The following is a 19898-nucleotide window of genomic DNA, read 5'->3' as shown; positions in this document are numbered from 1 at the left end:
TTCTCTAGTTCCCACCTTGAACCTCCTGGCCAGGAACTTGTTCTTGATCTCGAGGAAGTTTCCCTTGCCCACGTCCATCTTGAAGGGCTCGTTGATGATGCAAAAGGCCGGGTCATTCTGGATGTCTTGCCACCGCCCATAGCCGTGCCTGGTACGCTCGGGGTCAAGGCGCAACCGTCGAGAGAGAGGCAGGTGGGGAACAAACAGACAAATAACCCAACACGGGGAAGACACTTTCTTTGTACATAGCACTAAACATAAAGTTGCAAATGGCAAGAGCACCCAGGGGGTAGCGCAAAGAATGATGCACCAGGAAAGGACAAATGTTTCTGCCAGAGTTCGTAATAAAGGCATTTGACCACAGCAAAGAAGCAGTATCTTGACCACACACTGATAGTATCTAACGTGTGCCAGTGCTTCTCGCACAAAAGTGCCCTAGCCTAAACAGAATCTTACCTATTCTTTTGGGTAAAGGTTGCGGTCGGAATGTCCTAAACCTGAGCTCACACCTTTGCTTCACCGTCCCACCGTTTTAACCTTTGTAACATAGCATGTTTATCCTGCCCTTACCCTGAAACCACACTATCCGAGGTATAACACGACGTTGCACAATTCCCTACATCTGCAGGATGACTGAAATGGGCAGATGTGCACACACAGGAGTGCCGACGGATTGTTTCTCGCAAGACCACCAAAACCTCCAGTAGGCGAAGTCGAGGGTTCGAACCCCGGGTGCTAGCTTCCCCGATGGGTATGCGAGTCATCGCTCGTAACCCCAGTCGCTTCGCGACGTAAAACCCCAAACATCCACCCTGAGACGGTGCGGGAAAGGATACTTGACAATGCCGGCAAGCAGCCAGTAGTCGTGGCGGCGATGCCAGATCTCGTACTCGCGGCCGGGCACGGCGGCGCGCTCCTCGTTTTGCCAGAGCGTGTGCAGCTCCGTGAAGCCGCCGTCCGCAATGTTGAACATGAACTTGCGCTTGGCCAGGGGCACAATGGGGCCGGGGGGCTTCTCCACCCCCTCCCCCTTCTCCCCTTCCTTCTTCTTGTCCTCCTCAACCCGGGCGGGGGACTCGGCCTTCTTGCCGTTCTCCGCCTCCGCCTCGGGCCGGGCGCCCTTGGCTTCCGAGAAAGACCCGGCATCCTCCGCGGGCTCTTTTTTCACCGTGACTGCGAGATGAACGGCGTCGAGACGTAAACCGGTTGCATTGCGGGTAGATTTGTACCTGGCCGTAGGCACCGACAGGGCGAGAATGGCAGGGCGAGAACGGCAGAGCGAAAGCCTGGCCTCCAGCATGCACTCGTTGCTCTACGCAGTGTCTTGGCTGCGCATGCGTGCTTGAGACTCGCAAAGCGCCAAAACATTATTGAAGGTAGGAAGTTCGCGCTGGAGGCAAAACGACCTGCCGCTCTCGTTCTGTCGGCGACAGTAACGGTGACACTATTCTCGTTTTCACCTCGAGAAAGAAAAATGGCTTTACGCAAAGCTTTACCAATTTCTCCCTCATGCAGCGAATTAAGATGCCCCTTCTGAACGAAATGAGCCGCAACACTTACTATGTGGCACCGTGACACATTTGCAGCCCCACAAGATGTGTTATATCTAGGCTCGTCAAAAAGAATGGACCTAAACTCTCGTTCTAGCCCCAACCTAAATCAAATGTTTTTCGTCAGACTCGCAGGTACGTAAAAAAATATGCGGAGGGCCAGTATAGCTCATATTGTTGGCGACGCAACTCCTATGTGCTTTTCAGACCAGTTATATTTGTCGGTTTATCGAAACACACAAAACTGCTTTTTTTTTTTCAGGTGACACAGAGTGTATGCATACTTTTGCCCGTGCATCGCATCTAAATGCAGAGGAGGTACAAGAGGCTCACGAGCTGCTTTGAGGAACCCAGCATTGCCGGTGCAGAACGTAGTGTTTGCTTCCACACATACTGTAGAAACACATTCAACAGTAAGTCGGTGTTTCATGGCATGCAAGTGCAAACAAAAGACCACAGCTTAGCCCTATGTTCTTCACTGCCAAACTATTCAAAAGTCTCTTCCCATCTTCTTCGCAAACACAAAAATTGGTGCAAATGGGGAACCGAATCAAGTCAAGTTACGTTGAGCATATCACACTGGCATGTTGGCTTAGGATCAGCACATATGCACTAAAAGACCGGCAAGATGCCTTTGTCGTCTTGTCGTGTCACCTACTCACCAGCCTCCTTGCTCTCCTTGGCCGTGGCTTCCCCCTCCTTGCTTTCCTTCTTGTCCACCTCTTCAGACGCGTCCTTCTTGTCCTTCTCCGAAGCAGACTTGCCCTCCGTGGGCTCGGAGGAATCTGGCTCTGCTTTCACGTCGGCCGACGAAGAAGCCTTCTCGTCCTTCTTCTCCCCCTCCTTTCCATTGTCCACTTCTTCCGAAGTTGTCGCCGAAGCAGCCTGCGCGTGCGGCGACGTGGGCCCGCCCCGAATTAAAAGGACAATCCCCTCTTCATTTGTTAGGAAACTGGCTGTTACCCCGTATCGCAGCTGGGACTGCTTTTAGATCGACACTCCAACAACCTACATCCACCGGTGTGACTAAATGTAATTTCTGAATTTGTTGGGAAAGAGGACCACAACAGGGCAAGCTTGCCCAAAGCAATGAGCATGGAGCAAGCAGACCCTCCATGTTGTTTCGGTTTCATTGTGCCAGCAGAGTGCATGCCCTACACAAGTCTCGGAGTTGATAAAAGCTCCTCCCTAGCTCTTCTTGATCCACTACTTCCCTTACAAGCAGATTCCTTAGTCTTTAGCAAGCCAGTCCTGTCACATACTGGGTCAACTGTGCTGTACTTGCTACAGTACCCGCTTCCGATTAGATGCCTCCAATAGTAGTCTAGTCGACACTCGGTAAATCAGTTGCCTTGTTCCGATTGTCAGTTATTTCAAAGCACGGCTGCAGTCCTGACAATCGTATGTAAGCCTATTGGGGAGGAGGACAGACCGTGACGCCCCAAGCGGTTAACCTAACAACTACACGGATGGGGACAACAAATACAATGACGCAGCGTTCGGCCGACATAACCGAACGTGGTGTCAGCGTTCGGCTGGAGTTCGTGCTCTCCGGCGAGGGGGAGGAGGGGCTGTTTTGTTTCCACTACGGCCTGCATGAATAATGCAGCATGCACGATTCCAGCTCAGCACAAAAGCCGAAGTGGGTCAAGCTCGCATTCTCTGAGGAGAGATCCGGCACTTAACGTCGCTTCGTCGATTGTTAGTATTTTTTACATTAAACTGCGCCCCGCGCTCTATTGTAGAAGATGACATGGCCATGCCCATAAGGCTTGTCGGCATGTGCACAGGCCTTGTGTTGAGTAAACACCGAGCGTGGGGAAAACAAACGGGTCAGAGCGCCCCCTATAGTTCGATCTCCTGCCCAATAAGAAAAACTGTATGACAATTCGAAGTTGAACTTCATAGTCAGGATAATTATAAAGATCTCTCGCGTGGTATACACGATTATGCTGATTATGCGATTATGCTGACCACAACTAAAAGATGACCATACACGCATCAACACTTTTCCCTCCCTTCCCTGCACCCCCCCCCCCCCCCCCCCCCTTTGGCAAATGAAAGGTTCCCAAATCTCGAAATTTACTTAGAAAATCGGAAGTCGACATGCTGAACGACTGCAATGCTAAACCCCGCGGCTGGGAGTGCAACTCCTGGGATGACAACCCTCACCTCAGAGTCCTCCTTGTCTTTGGGGGCCGCCTCCTTGTCCCTGGAGTCGCCCGGCGGCGTCTTCTTGCCGTCCTTGTCCTCGGAGCCGGCGGCCGCACCGTCCGCGTCCACCGCTCCCTCGGCAGTTGCCACCGCAGTCTTCTTCTTGTCCAGGCCCAGCTCCTCAGGCGAGATGCTGTAGCTGCCATTGATGTGCTCAAACTCTTGCACCTGCGAGAGACGGAAGGGCTCTCTGCAGCCTTTCGACTCGTTCCGGGCCTCGACGGCACCCCTATCGCATGGGGAGCCACCCTAGCCACCAACAAGACGAGAACAGCCTTTAGCGCGAGCCTGCTAACTTCAAAACCCTTCGGGACCTCGCGAGCCTCAACCGTGCTTGCCAACTGTCCCCACCTCCTCGGCGACCATAGGGTCTACAACCTTAAAAGGCTAGTTCGCACGCTTGAGTTTGAGTGTGTGTGGATCGGCGGTGTTGTGACCTTCGGCTCGACAGCCCTCGAAGCTTTGGCAGCCGGGAGTTAGGACGCCGAGACGATGGCGACACTTGCATTTGCTCGTGCTTTTACCGGAACTTCTCTGACCGACCACTGGGATTGCAACCTCTGACGGCGCAACACCTTGTAGCAATTCGGCCGCAGCATGCTAATGCAGGGGGGGGGGCTCGTGTTGCCGGTGTTGCTCCGTCGAGTAGGGAGAAATTGCTCCATCCAAAGTGGGCCCTACGTTTCGACGCAATTTCCGAGTAATTTGCCAAAATCTCTAGGTATCCACGCTTGCCAAGTTCCTGAATGCGGTGTCTTCCGTCCAGTCTGGTCGTACCGTACCCCTTAACTGCCTTTCTTGAGCGCGTCCCATCTCCTCCACGATTACTTAAAGCCTCAAGAGTTAGTTGTACGACCAGAAGCCTATCTTCCTCCAAGCTTCATTCTTCACACAGATGACTCCTAGCCCACGCCTCGTCCTAGGTACGCCTTGCACCTCCCCAATCACTCCTAAAGAAACATCTCTCGAACGGCGACATAATGTCAGAGCAGGCGGACGCACCTTCTTGCGGATGAGGCTCATCACCCCGATACGGGTGAGCACGTGCTGGCGGCTGAGCCCCTCGCGAGGCACCCCGTCCGCAAACGTCTCCGCATTGTCCACCCCGGGTTCGCAAAGGTGTCGCATGAACAACGACACGTACGCCTTGAAGTTCTTCTCAGACTTGCCACGCAGGTCTCTTACCAGCCTGCAAGCAGAGAGGGTACACATTCGGGCACATCACTTCCATCAAAACAAAGCATGGTCAATTGAGCGACAAAACAATGACACTCGACGAGGTAATGCTGAATTTTTCAACTTCGAAACATTCAACGCATCGTCTCTCAATGTCAAGTATGTGGCGTTCTTGACAATCCAGACCTACAATTATTTTGACCTGCAAATCCCCATTAAAGACACGCCTCTCGGTAATCTTCAATGAGACGAGATACTGCAAACATTCTTGCACAAATCATATACTATACCTGGAGAAGTTGCAAGAGTACAAGATAACAAAACATGGCCTCGCGGATACTTCCCCTTACCGTCCTTGTAGACCCAACTTGTGCCAGATCGAGAGCCGGTCATCATCCGGAAAACATCTTCGGGCAACAAGCATGCACACTAGAGTCCTAAAGTGAAACATGCGGCGGCCTCACTCACCATTGAGAGTTAAAAGCATCCTGAGGAGGCATGCCATATCTCATAATAGCGTTCAAGAAGGCCTTCCTCTGTCGGGCGTTAAATCCGAGAACCTGAAAAAAGGAAATGTGTGCTCCCGTTCAGACAGCTTCCGAACTGCTGAAACCCCAGTCTTGGATGTGCGGCCACAACACCTCCTGCACATCCAAGACTTGGAGTTTAACTTTTCCAAAGTTCAGAACCTGCAGCAACTAGCTGGTCATGCCTTACACTGATTACCACTATGGTGCAGAGTGACTCGACGCACCACCACCACAGTAGTCAGCATAATACTGTGCTCATTCATACCACAAAATCACATCCAGTCACAATACCCCACTGAAAAAGGTACCATCTCATTCTGCAATCTTCACAGAGCAAGAGTTTCGAGGGCGGACCACTGAAAACTATTTCAAGCATTTTTGCCATTTTCTGAATTTTAAAATCGACTAGATTTTGACATTGTGGTTAGGTTCGACATCTCTTCAGCTGTTTGAATGTTCTTGGGTGCACGTCAGTTTCAAAAAGCGCAAAACAAACAAACCCCCCCCCCCCCCCCCCCCCGGCATCAGACACAGTTGCTTGTTTCCATCAGCCAACACGACGACAAGGAAAAAAAATGTTCCAGGCTTCCTTTAGAACTTGCGGGATTGCTTTGCCCGAGTCCCCAAATGGCCTGGGCCGCTTCTCCCCCCCTTTGCCGAAGCAAAGAGGGAGGAAGCAACAAGATTGTTTCGTCCACGCTGATTAAACGTCGCCCACACCACTCGGCAGGCGTCGTCGACTGGCAAGGTCTTTCACTCGACAGCAGTGGACATTCCTGTACGTTGGTCAGATGAGTAAGGCGTCATCACTTGCCCTCCCCAACCCCGCCTTGACATCAATCCTGTCACAACCTTGATCCAAAAAAATCATCGGAAATCCGCAATGCAGTTGAACTTCCACTTACTGTCAGGTTCAAATAAAATATACTTAGAGAAGCAAAACCAGATCAAACATTAAGCATGTATACATTGTGTCTTCACTTGCCTCACAACAACTTACAAGCCAACTGCCTGCTCTGTAACCCTAGTTGGTTGCCAAGAGCTCTAGCCTTCGCCCTTTGTCAGGTTTAAGGGGGAACACTGGTCTTGGAGCTTTTTTTCTTATTTTATAACCAAACTCATTGAAACTGCACAAGCTTGTTCAGCTGTTTTTGCTGATTTCATATATCTGATAATTTCTTCATTCAGTAGAATTGTCCTGAAGATAATTAAAACTTGCCGGCCTTTGTTTGGAGGAATGATAGGGAAATAACTGCTCAACAAAATATCCCTTTAAACACATGGTCATATACTATGAAGTGTAAAGAATACAATGTTGGAAGTACTTTTAAGATAAACTCATTATTACTGATTTTACAACATATTGAAGTTCAGTGCTCAATGCATGGCTAACAAGTAATAAAACAAAAGATCAAATAAAAATTTTTCTAGACTTATAATAAAAAATCTGCTCTCAACATTGTATGCTTCACACATTTAGCAACCCATTTCAAGAAAGGTTATATTTCTGACAGCTGTAGATGCTGAGATATCCCTCCTGCAAATTTTCAACGAGTCTCAAAATTGTGTTATGTGAAAACAATGTTTTAGAGTCAACTTTAATGCACATTCAGCCTGCATAGACATTATAAATTAATTTATAGCTTAAATATTCATCCACGAAACTAGACGCTTGGTAGATTCAGAAGAACAACAGCCATCGCCGTTTTCAAAAGCATGCGGTTTTAGGAAGTTTTGGCTCCAAAGACCCATGTCCCCCCTTAAGCATGAATAGTCAATGAGGTCTGTGTGTTGTTTTGTCCCCAGCATGAGCTCCTTACCTATGATAAGGCTTTGCATCTCAAAAAAAGTTTCGAGCGTGCATATGCAGAAAATGCAGAGCGAGCGCGCCTCGGAGACTAGGCGTCCGAAAGAAACACCCTGCTGCTCCCATCCTGTCGGCAATCCCAGCCAGGTGCAGGAGTGGGGTTAAACCCGGGCCGTACGACAACCGAATCGGAACAAGCAGCGGGCGAGAGCCCGTCCAACAAATGATGGTGTACCCACCTCGATATTTCCGCCCACTCGCGCCAGCAACGGCGGCAGTGGCCTGTCCTTCTCGCTGCCACCCCTGCTTTTGCGATTGCGAGACTTCTCTCCCATGGCCCCTGAAAGAGACAGGAGGAAGAGGGGGGACGCGCCCCGCACCACGACGGTGCACGGTTAGGAAGTGCGCAGAAAGGATGAGTCCCTTCCCCGTTGCGCCGGAAGAACCAGAAGAGCCGAGAGAAGATCCCAGATGGAAGAGGAGGTCGCCGCGCGAGATGTTGCAGCCAGTTACAGACTAAGAACCCAACAGATGCTCCGCCTCAAGAACGAGCTTTCCATCTTGTGCAGACCCAAAGACCGGCGACTACTGGGCTCTTAACCTGTCACCGACTACGTATGCTGCATCTCTGTCCAACTGAAGATAGCTACCCGTGCAGTAGAGTCGTTCTTGGAGACTACAAGCCCACGCTCGCAAGTCCCCCCAGTTGGACAGAGAAGCAAGCAGGTCACTGTGCAGGAGCGTAGTCTAACGTATGTGCCAACGATAATAGTGGAATTGGTGAGGAGTTTCGGGATGCAGGAACGTGGTGAGAGACCCTCGTACGTCGCATACTTTCGTGACCAGATGCTTTACCCGGAGACGACTTTCTGTGGCATTTCGAAAGCCAACGGTGCACGTGCCCAGCTTTGATCAGTGTTCGAGGTGCACATGCACGCACATAGCTTCAACTTCACAGCCACAAAATGTTGCCCCCAAGTGAACCACGTCCACTCCCGCAGTTCAATGCACACTGGCAACCGAATGTGTGTAATGCTAAGATCCGACACCTCTGGAGAAAGGCTGACAAAAATCTTCGTCCGCATTCCTCTCACCCCAAGGAAAGTTGCACCGAAACAAAAGAAAAAGAGGAAAAAGAGAGAGACAGAAAAAGAGGGGCCACAAAGAGGGGTCCGGGCGTCCCCACTGCTCACCGTCGTTCTTCTCCTCGAAGTCGTCATCATCTTCTTTGTCATCTGTCGAAAATGAGAATCAGGGTTCAAAAGAACGGGTAATGCGCACCACGTGGAGGCGGTGGCATGTGCAGAGGATGCACATGTTCAGCTGAGAGAAGGAGTGGGCATCCCTCACCGTGCAAGCAGCTAAACCCTCCCTTCCTTCATTCCATTTTATGCTTTGATGCCTCACTCCCCCAGAGTGCCAGTTTTTTTTTTGCCCTCCTCTGCAAATGCCACCAGCTACTTGCGAGTGCGTGACACATTGCAACAAAAAGCAAGCTCGAACCAGCTCCACTAAACTCAAAATTCTTCCAAACATCACCTTGACAAAAGCAGTATCTTACGGAATACCTGCAGAAATAAACATGAAACATAGAAAAGTCTGTATGTTAAACACATGACAGTGTAAACAGGCAGTAGAAACACTAAGTGGAAATATTGTAAATGAAACTTTCTCAATAAACAAAGCATAGCAAGATGTCTATTTAGTTTCCCATGTTACCAAAGTAAGCCTATGCTGTGGTGAACTGGCTGTGATAGTTTCTTGGAATTACTTTACTGTGGTTACGAAGTGTTGCATCCGGAAATATTTTGCGGGCACAAAACTTTTTCTGATTGGGAGTTGTAGGCTATTAAATTGTTACCATGGGGTCGAATATATGTGTGATCAAGTTTTTGAAATATTTTTCAGGCTGCCAAGTCCGCAAAAATTAGGTCCTCAACAGTGGCATAGCATTGGGGGTGGGTGGGGGAAGGGGCCTGGGCCCCGGGTGCCGGATGGCCTAGCTATGCCACTGGTCCTCGTGAAAATTATGTTGTTTACAGTGTACGGTGGAATACTTAAACTTCTTTTTAGAAAAATGTGTATATGAGCAAATGTGATCATACATAGAAAAGCCACGCTCCTAATGCAACGTCCTAGAGGAGCCACGAGAGCCGTCAGCCACAGGAAGCAGGCACCATGCACTCTGCAATGTCTCCAGGCAGATGGCAAAACCAACACGGAGAAATCAAGCTTATCGTGCTAGAAGGAAGACGTCAAATCATGTAATGGAGGTGGACAAGCACCCAAACCCTCGTCTTTTTGCCCCTTCTTAGCAAGAGCTTGATTCCCTTCCTCTTGATTGCAGGGCATGCTTTGTCCACCTCCCTTCAATCTCCTTTTTCCTTTCTTCATTACCCTTGACAGTTCCAGAGGAGGACCCACAAAGAAAATCTTCCTCACATAAAACCGAGGCTGCACACTGCAGGGCTTAATCGGCACGAACGCAACATTTACTTTTTTACATTTGGCTCAAGGACTGCATTGATGTATAGTTCTTCCTCGTTATAACGAAATCAATTTTTTTGAATTATCCCTCTTATCGCAGTTCAACGTGGTCCCGACCGAAATGCACAGATTTTTAACTGAATTATTCGAGGCGTATTGGCAGGCGACCACGCATATTACGAAGGCCGCGGTGCCGAAAGCATGCAAGCATACACGGGGGAACACGGAGACCCTTGCGTTCCCTCCCCCATCTCCACCAAGGCAAACGGTAAACCAGGAAAACGGCAAACAAGAAAACGAAGTAAACGGATGATGCATGGCAAAGCGTGCAGAGCGCTGCTCCTGAGGCACCGACGCAAGGACACGCGTAGGCAGCAGCGGCGCAGCGTCCACATTCCGGCGCTACTCACGGCATTTGCGGCCGACGCCGCCCGACTCCTAGTCGGAATCGCGTCAAGGGAGCGATGGAGCCGGAGGTGATCACCCCTTCAAGAGCCCCCCGAGACGTGCGCCTGCAGAGTACTACACTCAAACGTGCGTCGTATGGGAGATTGAGAGTGTTTACCGAAAGTCACTTAGATCTGCAAGGTTAAGTAAGTGGCCAGCCCAAGTCCAAAGGTGCCTAAGAATTCGACATTCCGGCAATGACTGTTCGACACTGTCCACCATATCGCAGAACAAGCAAGGTTTTGGATGGGTTCGAGAAGTTTCTCATCCAAGAGAAAGTGCGCCGCGACCCGAAAATGAACGATGGTCAACTGCTTTGCGATTGTCGGATTTTTCCTTGCGAGAATGCTTGCCGAGCCGGTGCACGATTTCCAGAGCCCCAACGATCTCAACAAAAGTGTGTAAAAACACGTTGGCAAAGCCACTGAGGATAACTTTGTTTAATTCGCGCTTGTCGATCGATGCGGACGTTCCCGTTGTTGCTCCTGCCACGGATGCTGCGATCGTAAACCTTGCTTGCGGCCAGGGTAAACACGAAGCAACGTCGAAGAGGCACCTCGGGAAACGCCGACAACTGCGAAGACGCAAAACATCCTACGGCTGCTTCGAAACGAAGTCGAGCGCAGCAGCGGGTGACTGTGTTCTTGCGATGCCTGGATCAGTTCGAGGAGAACTGATGCCAAAATGAGATTATTGGCAAACTCCACTTAATTATTTTTTTACACGGTAAAGCTGCCGTGAGATGTTCATAACTAAGATTTGTTTGATCAAACCTTAGTTATACGGTCAGAGTGTACCATACTGCTCCTGTCCACCTTCAAAGCTACTGGCAGTTTTTTGTCTCTGTCGCTTTTATCGTATTGCCACTTATATTGAATTGTTTTGCCGTCTCAATGATTTCGTTATAACGAGGGATTACTGTATGTAAACTCATACCGTCCAAGTTAAAGCCCAGGATAAAGTAGAGGCTCTCAACGAGCCTCTACTTTATAAAGAGTGCTAGAGTTGCACACGTGACGCCAAACTTTTAACGCAGCGAAGAGCCAAAAGAAGTGCAAAAACACAAGAAAGGCAAAAGGCTAACTCCTCGAACGAGCCGGACCAACCGCGAGGAAACGTTGCAGAGTCCGCGCACAAGGGCAGGAGGGGGTACAGAGAGCAAACAAAGACGTTTCAACACACCCGAGGGCACAGAGAAGTCTGAGTTGTAGTCGGAGAGGTTGTCCTGCCAGGTGGCGTCGTCCTGGGGCCCCATGGCGTCCGTGTAGTTGACTTGCTTGCGTACCCGCTTCCCCTTGCCCAGGGACCGGGCCATGTCCTCCTGCTGTTGCTCGTAGTGGTGCCGCAGCAGCTTCTCCCAGTAGGCCGGGTCCGCAGATTCCACCTCCTGCTTCAGGATCTCAGTCTCGGGCTCTTCCTCCTCGGCCTCCTTCGTCACGTATGCCGCAACCTGCGTTCATCCGCACATACCGTCCTCGGGTTAGCAGTGCCACTCGGTTTCGTGTTTGGGGGAACCACGAAACGTGTGGGTCAACTGTGTTTGGGCGATACCACCTAAAATACAAGGCCTGCCCCCTTCCACACCCGGGGAGTTTGCTTGCTTGGTGAGAAGTGCACTCAATGGGGCTCGAGCAGGACTCATTAGTTACGAAAACACGGGCACCACGTGGAAATTCCCAAATCAACTTGCGCGAACACTGTAACGTGACAGCATAGGATAGGTCCATGTCACAGCATCCTGCACAGTTGCTATAAAAAATGCCGCACGGTGGCAGTTTTCATTGCTCATGAGTCCCCTGCTTAAAGGGGCCCTCCGGAGCTTTCTGCAACCGTCTGTTTATGTTGTTATATTGCGTAGTAGGTGCAAGTTAATATGTATACAAAGTTTTAGATTACAAAACCATTTATTGAGCAGATGGCAGAAGAAATATATCGGGACTATTTTCTCTTGGAAGACAATCCCCCATTCCCTGCCCATCGCTATAACTTGACCAATGGAAATGCTGCATCACGCGGTGAATGCGAACGTTATTAATGAAACACTTTTTAAGCTGGTTGTAAATTCGAGTGTGAGAAAAACGTAAACTGATTGTGGTGCGGGAAACATAGTTTGCAATTATCGTTCCAAAGCCAGCGAACTATGTTTTCTCCCCGCAAGCTTGTTGCTAGGGGGTGATGCGCCGGCGCGTCGGCTCGTTTGCTTCCCGGGGCGTCAGTAGGCATGCGTTTGCGGGACACGTGTTCCTTCTTCCCGTGGATCCAGACTCCGAAGCCAGCTTTGCAATCCTTCCACATCAACAAGTCAAACTTTTCCTTGTCATCTGTGGAATGAGACTGTGTATTGCAGTAGCAGCGCGACGGTGCGGTGCGACGAACGACGACTGCCGAGCACAAAGTCCGGGCTCCTTGACGACGGTCCGCGCGTGTTCGAGAGATTCCTCCGCGGGTCGGCGGTTGGCCGCGTTGATGACGCGCAGTGACGATGGAATCCTTCGCTTGCTTTTGGCTGACGCATAAAGAGATGCCCCTCCCGTTTTTCGGGGTCATCTCAGAAAGGGGGGCGTGCCGGGAACTTTGATAGCAATTTAAATAGGGAAATCCGCCACGCATGACCGTAATTTTTTGATCTTTAGGATCCTTAGGGCCCGTAGATTGAGTTACCGCCATAAATAGACCATCGCAGAGCGCTCCGGAGGGCCCCTTTAATACTAGTTCCAATTAGACAACTTCTCGGCCTGATCAACAAACTTAATTTTGTTTTGAGTTGTCATGTGCTGTCCAAACAGGCCACGATAAACAACGATCTTCAGGGATAAAGTAACTTACGTAATACACTTCACAAATGTTTCATGTCTGTTATTGATCAGTACGTCTATGCAGAGGAAATCATCAAATATGTGCTTTGTGTGTGAAGCCGTCATTCATATGGCAAGTAACAATTTTATCTTGCTTTACAGTATTTTAGATTTCTGATAATTCCAGCTTCCGATAATTGAAATGAAATTTGTGGCTTCCTGCAGTCTGAAATAATGAGTCTACTGTAGTATGCGCAGTACAGCTTACAAGGTCTGTACGCTTTTGTTCCAATTTACTGCATCAGTGCCGCGACCGAGAGGGGTTCCTAAGCCGCCCAATAGAGATCGGAAAGTTTCTCATTTAATCGACCGCCCGCGGACTGTCCCTCAATAAGCGTGGCTATGTTGCCAGGAATGCGTCTACGGCTGACTGTCCCATTTCGCCCATAAATCCGAAGAGGTCCAAAGTGTCAACAGATGGCGTCGCGGGAGCCTGCACGTTGTGCTGCCGTGATTCTGGCGGTCGGTCGTAGAAGCGCAGGCAAAAAGGGCAAGCGTAGATGCGAAGGTTTCCGTCGTCGTGGTGTCCCGTCTTGCGTGCGCTTCTATTCCCGTCGACAGTTTGGCCACGGAGCGACCCGGAGCAAACGGACGTCTGCCACCTCTACCTTAGCCGCCGCGCCGTCGCCGACCGCGGCGGGCGAAAGCGTGACACTTTTTTGTCATCGAGCACAAATCGAGGGACAACTTTAGAAAATGTGGTAAACGCACCCGTATGGGCGCCACAGCAGGTCGGCGCGTCATAGCCTTAGATGCTTTTGCGCCATAAAAACTCAATCCACCGCCCACACCGTGGCGCTCCCAAAAGAAAGGGCAAGCCCACCTTGAAGGAGCCGAGGTACTCGTTGGCCCAGAGCTCCTTCTGTTCGATGCCTTCCTTGGTGCGGTCGAGCAGTTCCCCGATGGCCTTGTCGTCGTAGTGGATTGTGTCTTCCTTGCCTTCGTCGTCTTTGAAGAGCTCCTCTGTGCCGAAGCGCAGGATGTCGTCCAGCTCCTGTTTGGACATGGTGTTGGAGCGGCTGCCCATGCCCGGCCGCACCACGAGGTGCGTCAGCATCATCTTCTTCTTGGCCACCTGGGTGATGCGCTCCTCGACCGAGGCGCGCGTCACAAACCGGTAGATCATCACTTTGTTCGCCTGCCCAATGCGGTGGGCACGGCTGAACGCTTGGATGTCGTTGTGCGGATTCCAGTCCGAGTCGTAGATGATTACTGTGTCTGCTGTAGCCAGGTTGATGCCCAGACCGCCCGCCCTCGTCGAGAGGAGGAAGCAGAACTGGGGAGCATTGGGTGCTGCGACGGGAAATAAAGTAACAATGAGACGCCATTGCGCTTACGCTCCGTTTTGCCTCGCGACGGACCGCGGCAGACGTTACCAAGCCATTCTGACCGACCCGGTGCTTTGAAGATATTGTGTAACTACGCTACCCACGTGTCACTGCGCCCCTCCTGAAGCTCATGTGACACTCGTTTGGCAGTGAATTTGTTCCTACGGCGCGTACGCGAGTTCGGCACAAGGTGAAATGGAGTCCAAAAGTCAGTCTGGTACATGTCACTCGAAAAAAGTAATCTGTCCCAATTACAATTAATCCCACTTAAAACATGTTCAATTCGACTATGTGATTACTCTACAAGAAAAAGAATCAGACATTACTTGAAAACACAACCGTTACTTCTCCCGATTACTTCAGGTTTTAAAAATGACACCGTTTTCTGCCTGTTAGGAAACGGGTCTTTCGTACTGCCCATCATTGGATTAGAGTCGCCAAATAATGAAGAACTTATCTTCTTAACACACCAATTTTGGTAAACCACCCCCCGTCAGAGATTTGGTTCGAGGATTCCTTGGTTGGAAACTCGTGTAAACAAGGGGCACCATTAGAAACGGGAGGGAAAAAAGTGACGGTTCATTTCTAATTGTTCCAATGTGTAAAGAACATGGAGATTGGCCTTGATGTGAGAAAAGATATAGTAGCTAAATTGTGTGTGAACCTACGATGATAACGTACAGTCGCAATCCATATAAGTGTGCGCAAGCGGTCGTCGACCACTATGTAGCAGTGACCCCACCGCCAAACGGCGGCCATGGCAGCACACGTGCTTTGCAAACCAACCAGGCGCGATGCTGCTAGTGTGGAGAAGTCAATCGCATGTCCCCTTTCACATTGATTGTGACCGTACATCGGTCCTCTCTGACCGCCGTTTGCATTTAAATGCCAGACCCAAATTGTATCTGCAGTTCAATTCAAGTGCTGGCTCCTGCAGTCGCATCGATAAAAAACACGAACTGCGGCCCTGTCGTGGCAATGGAATGGCAAAATAAAATATTAAGCAGCATCGTCAGTCTCTCGGGAATCAGCGTCGAAAAGCCAGTGAACCTGCAGCCCCATCTTTCATGACGAATTTGCAATTTAAGAACTGCTATATATACGACATCAGAAAAGAATTGGCTTCAAAGATGAGGCCGAAAGCAATGCGAAAACTCAATTCACCCGAACGCAGAACCTCACCATTAAAACGGTCTATGGCTTCTTGCCGTTGACTGCCAGTGATCCCACCATCAATGCGTTCATACTTGTAGCCCTCTGCCTCCAGGAAATCTTCCATGATGTCCAACATCTTGGTCATCTGGAGAGCAACAGGCAAGGAAGTATGCATCAGTTCATGTGCACACACACAAACATCTAGAGGGTCTGCACCAAGCTGGATATTAAACTACAAGGTCATTTGTAATGAATGCATTTCACATTACCTAGTTTTCTCAATACAATAATAACACTCGATAACAACATTGGAAAGTTATTGGTATGAATCAGAATTCAGTTGTAAGAGATTGTATCAAGGCCGATTTTGCTGGCAGTACATAGAAGCATTAACCCATGGGACGCCAATGTTCCCAACTTGACCGCAAGAAAGAAAAAAAAAATGTGAGACTAAATTTTATTAGGTTGTTTTGTCAAAGTAAAGAGTGATAATGACTGGTGTTTTAGAAAATGCAAAGGCTACCATGGTAATATTGCTGTGTGCGTGGCAGAGTTGGCAACGCAAGCGGCTGCCACGCAGAGGAACAGTTATTTTCTCAAACATTATTTTTCTGGAAAGTTTCAGCCCATTTCCGGCTGTCATCGTGCGTTGTTTCAGAACGTTCCCAAACGCACGAAGTGTACAAGAGCACAAGAAGACGCTGCTTTGGGACAGTCCCCCTTTTGCCACCATCACAAGATAGATGCTGGTACCTTTCTCATCAAGTCTGTAGGCCCAGGTTCGCCTTCCTTGACGTTTGTTCTTAGTTCCTTGACGTTTGTTCTTAGTTTCTACACGAGCCTACGTTTTGATCCTCGACAGTATGGCACCAGAAACGAGGGGCAAAGAGAGGAGAGACGCCAGGGAATCTCGGGGAACTCACCTGTGAAAAAATGAGAACCCGGTGGCCAGTCTCTTTGAGCGTGCGCAGCATCTTGTGCAGCAAGATGAGCTTGCCGCAAGCCTTGGTCAATGCCGAGCCCTCGTAGGCGCCATTGGGCATCCGCGGTGCCTCCTGCATCACACACGCAGACGGTGAGCACCGGCCACTGCCAAGTGTGCTCGCACAAACTCTAATCAGAGTAAAAGAAGCAAAAACGAAGGTGCCCATCTGTCGTGCATGCACCTTGCTTCTTCCCGTCTGTTCTAAATGTCTTCATAATGGCTGACTGTAGTCTAACCCATTCAAATTTTGTTAGGTCTGCAATTGTTTCGATTCATCCCTGAACCACCCAAAACCCCATTTTAAATTTCGAAAAATAGATATATATATTTTTTTAGTTGTTTAGCTTTCTTTTTAGCTCAGTGTTTCTTGTTTGTTTGTTTTTTTTAAGTCATAAAAGGTAGAGCATTTTACAAATTGTGTCGCATGCATTTGTGAAATTTGAACAAACAGGACGGACGAACAAGGTTTTGACGTTGATGGTGACGCCAGGGCAAGTACAAGAGAAAACACATAGTTCTTCCTAGTCTCTTAAACATTGAGATGCTCCTGGTTTGGATTTAGGGCAGCTAGCATAGTCATGAGCAGGTGAAGAGCAGAGTTGGACAGTTTCCCAAGCTTTTACAGACTGAAATTTGGTCCAACTCTCATTTTCTGTTAATTAGGTCTTTGCGGGTACATAGATTGGCTAAGCCAATCCATGTACAGCCAACATCAAATCTAAAATAGCGGCTTCTCGGTGGTGTTTCCCTCAAATCACTCGAGATGATTTTGCCTAAAAAATCAAACTTTCGGTCTTCAAGCTGTCCGAAACATTTGTTGTGAATATGCAGTATTGTCAGGTAGGTCACAGTTCCTCCTTTAGGTCTGAAATATTGAACGAGTCTGAATTATTAGCGTCCGAAAAATTGGTCGGCGACTGTATATGATGGAGACAGTACAAAACGTCCTATACGTAGCTTTCCGACTTATCCCTGCTCCAATTCGTCGAGATTGATAAGCATCTTCGTATTTCTCTAATTCTAGATAAGAACAGCCACCGAAGGCATCACCTGTGAGGCAGCCGGGAAGAGGTAGGGGTGGTTGCAGCACTTCTTGAGGTCCATCATGATGTTGAGGAGGGACACGGAGTGGCTGCCCCCCTTGGCGTTGAGGGCCTCGTAGTTGCGCGTCAGGATGTACTTGTAGTACTTCCTGCACAGGGAGAGGGAGGGCCATGCTCAATCAAAGGATTGACGAGAGAAAAACGTCGCAGACGGGATTCTTCGACCGCAAGGTCGACCTCACGAGGGCGGGGCAACCCCTCAAGTGCAAAGAGTGACGTCGGAACAGGCAAACTCACTTTTGGAGTGGTGTCAGGTCCACACGGATGATAAACTCGCTCTTCGAGGGCATTCCCTGACGGGAGAATGAAAGGAGAAAGGAAGTTATAATGTGCCTCGTTTGAGTGTCGCAGCAAGATTGCTTGGTAAAGGAATGAATGCAGAGACATAAGGAGTTGTGTAAAGCCATTGCCCGTGTCTCTGTACAGGAAGAAACAATCCGTTTTTTATCTTAAGATTTCATCAGGTACACACGAGCCCAAAGCCGACTTCAGAGGTCAAGGCCGAGGCGCTAAACGAAGCTTGGCTACAAAGCTCAATCTAAATGCACATTTACACGTGCAAAGGCAATTTTCATTGGCACATTGGCAACCATAGCAGTTCACTGCTGCTGAATGCATGCCAACAAAAAGCTCGTTTAACGTTAACACAATGTGAATCGCACACTACTGAGGTCGTAATTTTGGCAGTTGACAAGCAGGGGCTCGTAAGTAATGTGCTTGAACGTAGCGTCCAGAAAGCTAGTATGCTAGTTTACCCAAGAACTCTCCCTAGCTCCGATCTCTATTTGCGGCATGCATCATGTGACACACTGCCACCGTGACGCCCAACAAAGAGTTTGTGGGGAAGCGTGCATACCTTCAGCACATCTGCTTTCAGCCGCCGCAAAAGGTGGCATCCCAGCAAATCGTGAAGCTTCTTCACCTGCTCCTCCTTGGCCAGGTCAGCAAACTCGTTCAAGAAGCCTTGAAGGTCACTGCAAAAACGCGAGATCATCAGAACTCTTCTCGTGCCAACCCAACGCTACATTCCCATCTCCAGAGTTATGTGCAGTGTAGTGGGAGGCACAGGCATGAGTGCATGGCTTCAGAATGTGCTTTCGTCGCAAGAGTTTTTGCGCTGCGACGCCAGCGCCTTTTGTAGCACTGTGCACAACTCGCGAGGTGGGAGTATAGATGGCACTAACAACGAAGTGTATACGAAACTCACTTGAAGTTTTGTGGACTGAGAAAGTTCAAAAGGTGGAACAACTCCTCTAGATTGTTCTGCAAGGGTGTTCCTGTGAGCAGCAGCTTATAGTTGATCTTGTAGTTGTTCAGGACTTTGAAGAACTGCAACGTACCATACAGGGAAAGTGGACAATGTAAGAGACACAATATTTGCTTCATAGGTATACAGTGCTTTGAAACTGTAAACACTTCTGTGGGATTGCTTCACACATATAACTGGGATAGCACATCCTACTCACTAATGTTTCCCATACACTGTCCATGATTCGAACATCCTACTGAATTATATATTAAAAAATTCTTCAGAATCGTCCTTTGCAACTCTATGGTTCTTGTAACTCTTGTTGGTACTTTTTTTATGTTTCAGTTTGTTCAAAAAGACAAAAAGATATGCCTATATGCAAACAAGCCCAGAACCCCAAAGTCATGAAAGCAGTCTCGCAAGAATATGCAGCAACAATGTTTCGTTTTAACTAGAAAACATAAAAGTGTTATTTCAACAATGTTCACACTCTATCAATGGCCTCACTTCTAGCCTAACATAACCACTTCGAAGTACGGTATGAAGTGCACATGAGCAGGCCCATAATACAGGGCTTGTTCCATCACCAGCTACGGAAAGGCGGCACCGCCAACTCGAAGTCTGCACAGGTAGATAGAGATAAAGACAGACGGGAGAAAAGGAGGCTGCCGACCTTGGACTGGTTGTTCTTGAGCCGGTGGGCCTCGTCCACAACCAGCACCTGCCAGTCCACCGAGCCCAAGATGGTGGCGTCGATGCACACCAGCTCGTATGAAGTCAGCAGCACGTGAAACTTCACCGAAGCGTCTTTCTGCACGGCAGCGCAAATGAAATATCCAAGAAATATCACTTTTTGAATAAAAAAAAATTTGCACAGACTATATCAAATTCAGATCAAGAAGCTTTATTTCCCGGGTAGACACTGAAGGGGTACCCAGCCAAAAAAAAAACTACTCTAGGACCTTTTTTCTTATTTTTTTTTACCTAACCTGATGAAACTGCACAAGCTTGT

General features: G+C 49.1%; 1 protein-coding gene across 17 annotated transcripts in view; it reads right to left on the bottom strand.

Annotated features, from left to right (window-relative positions):
• The window catches only part of LOC8053486 (chromodomain-helicase-DNA-binding protein 4), a 78923-nt gene that overhangs the window by 18561 nt on the left and 40464 nt on the right, over positions 1-19898 (bottom strand). For 11 of the 17 annotated variants that reach the window (XM_040505167.2, XM_029983213.4, XM_029983214.4 and 8 more), the window contains exons 14-30: positions 19560-19697; positions 18845-18966; positions 18494-18611; positions 17875-17930; positions 17585-17726; positions 16473-16604; positions 15577-15694; positions 13890-14359; positions 11394-11661; positions 8471-8512; positions 7517-7617; positions 5409-5500; positions 4767-4953; positions 3723-3932; positions 2213-2435; positions 837-1173; positions 16-148 (exon numbers count right to left, since the gene is read on the bottom strand). In XM_040505167.2, the coding sequence (XP_040361101.1) occupies positions 16-148; positions 837-1173; positions 2213-2435; positions 3723-3932; positions 4767-4953; positions 5409-5500; positions 7517-7617; positions 8471-8512; positions 11394-11661; positions 13890-14359; positions 15577-15694; positions 16473-16604; positions 17585-17726; positions 17875-17930; positions 18494-18611; positions 18845-18966; positions 19560-19697 (2889 nt within the window). The remainder of the gene's footprint in view (positions 1-15; positions 149-836; positions 1174-2212; positions 2436-3722; positions 3933-4766; positions 4954-5408; positions 5501-7516; positions 7618-8470; positions 8513-11393; positions 11662-13889; positions 14360-15576; positions 15695-16472; positions 16605-17584; positions 17727-17874; positions 17931-18493; positions 18612-18844; positions 18967-19559; positions 19698-19898) is intronic. The other 6 variants (XM_029983218.4, XM_029983223.4, XM_029983226.4 and 3 more) reach the window with 2 other exon arrangements.

Source organism: Ixodes scapularis, unplaced genomic scaffold, assembly GCF_016920785.2.
Source record: "Ixodes scapularis isolate PalLabHiFi unplaced genomic scaffold, ASM1692078v2 PGA_scaffold1__304_contigs__length_218370807, whole genome shotgun sequence".
Lineage (NCBI taxonomy): Eukaryota > Metazoa > Arthropoda > Arachnida > Ixodida > Ixodidae > Ixodes > Ixodes scapularis.
Note: the sequence above shows the minus strand (reverse complement) of the source record. Positions and strands in the feature narration are given on the sequence as shown.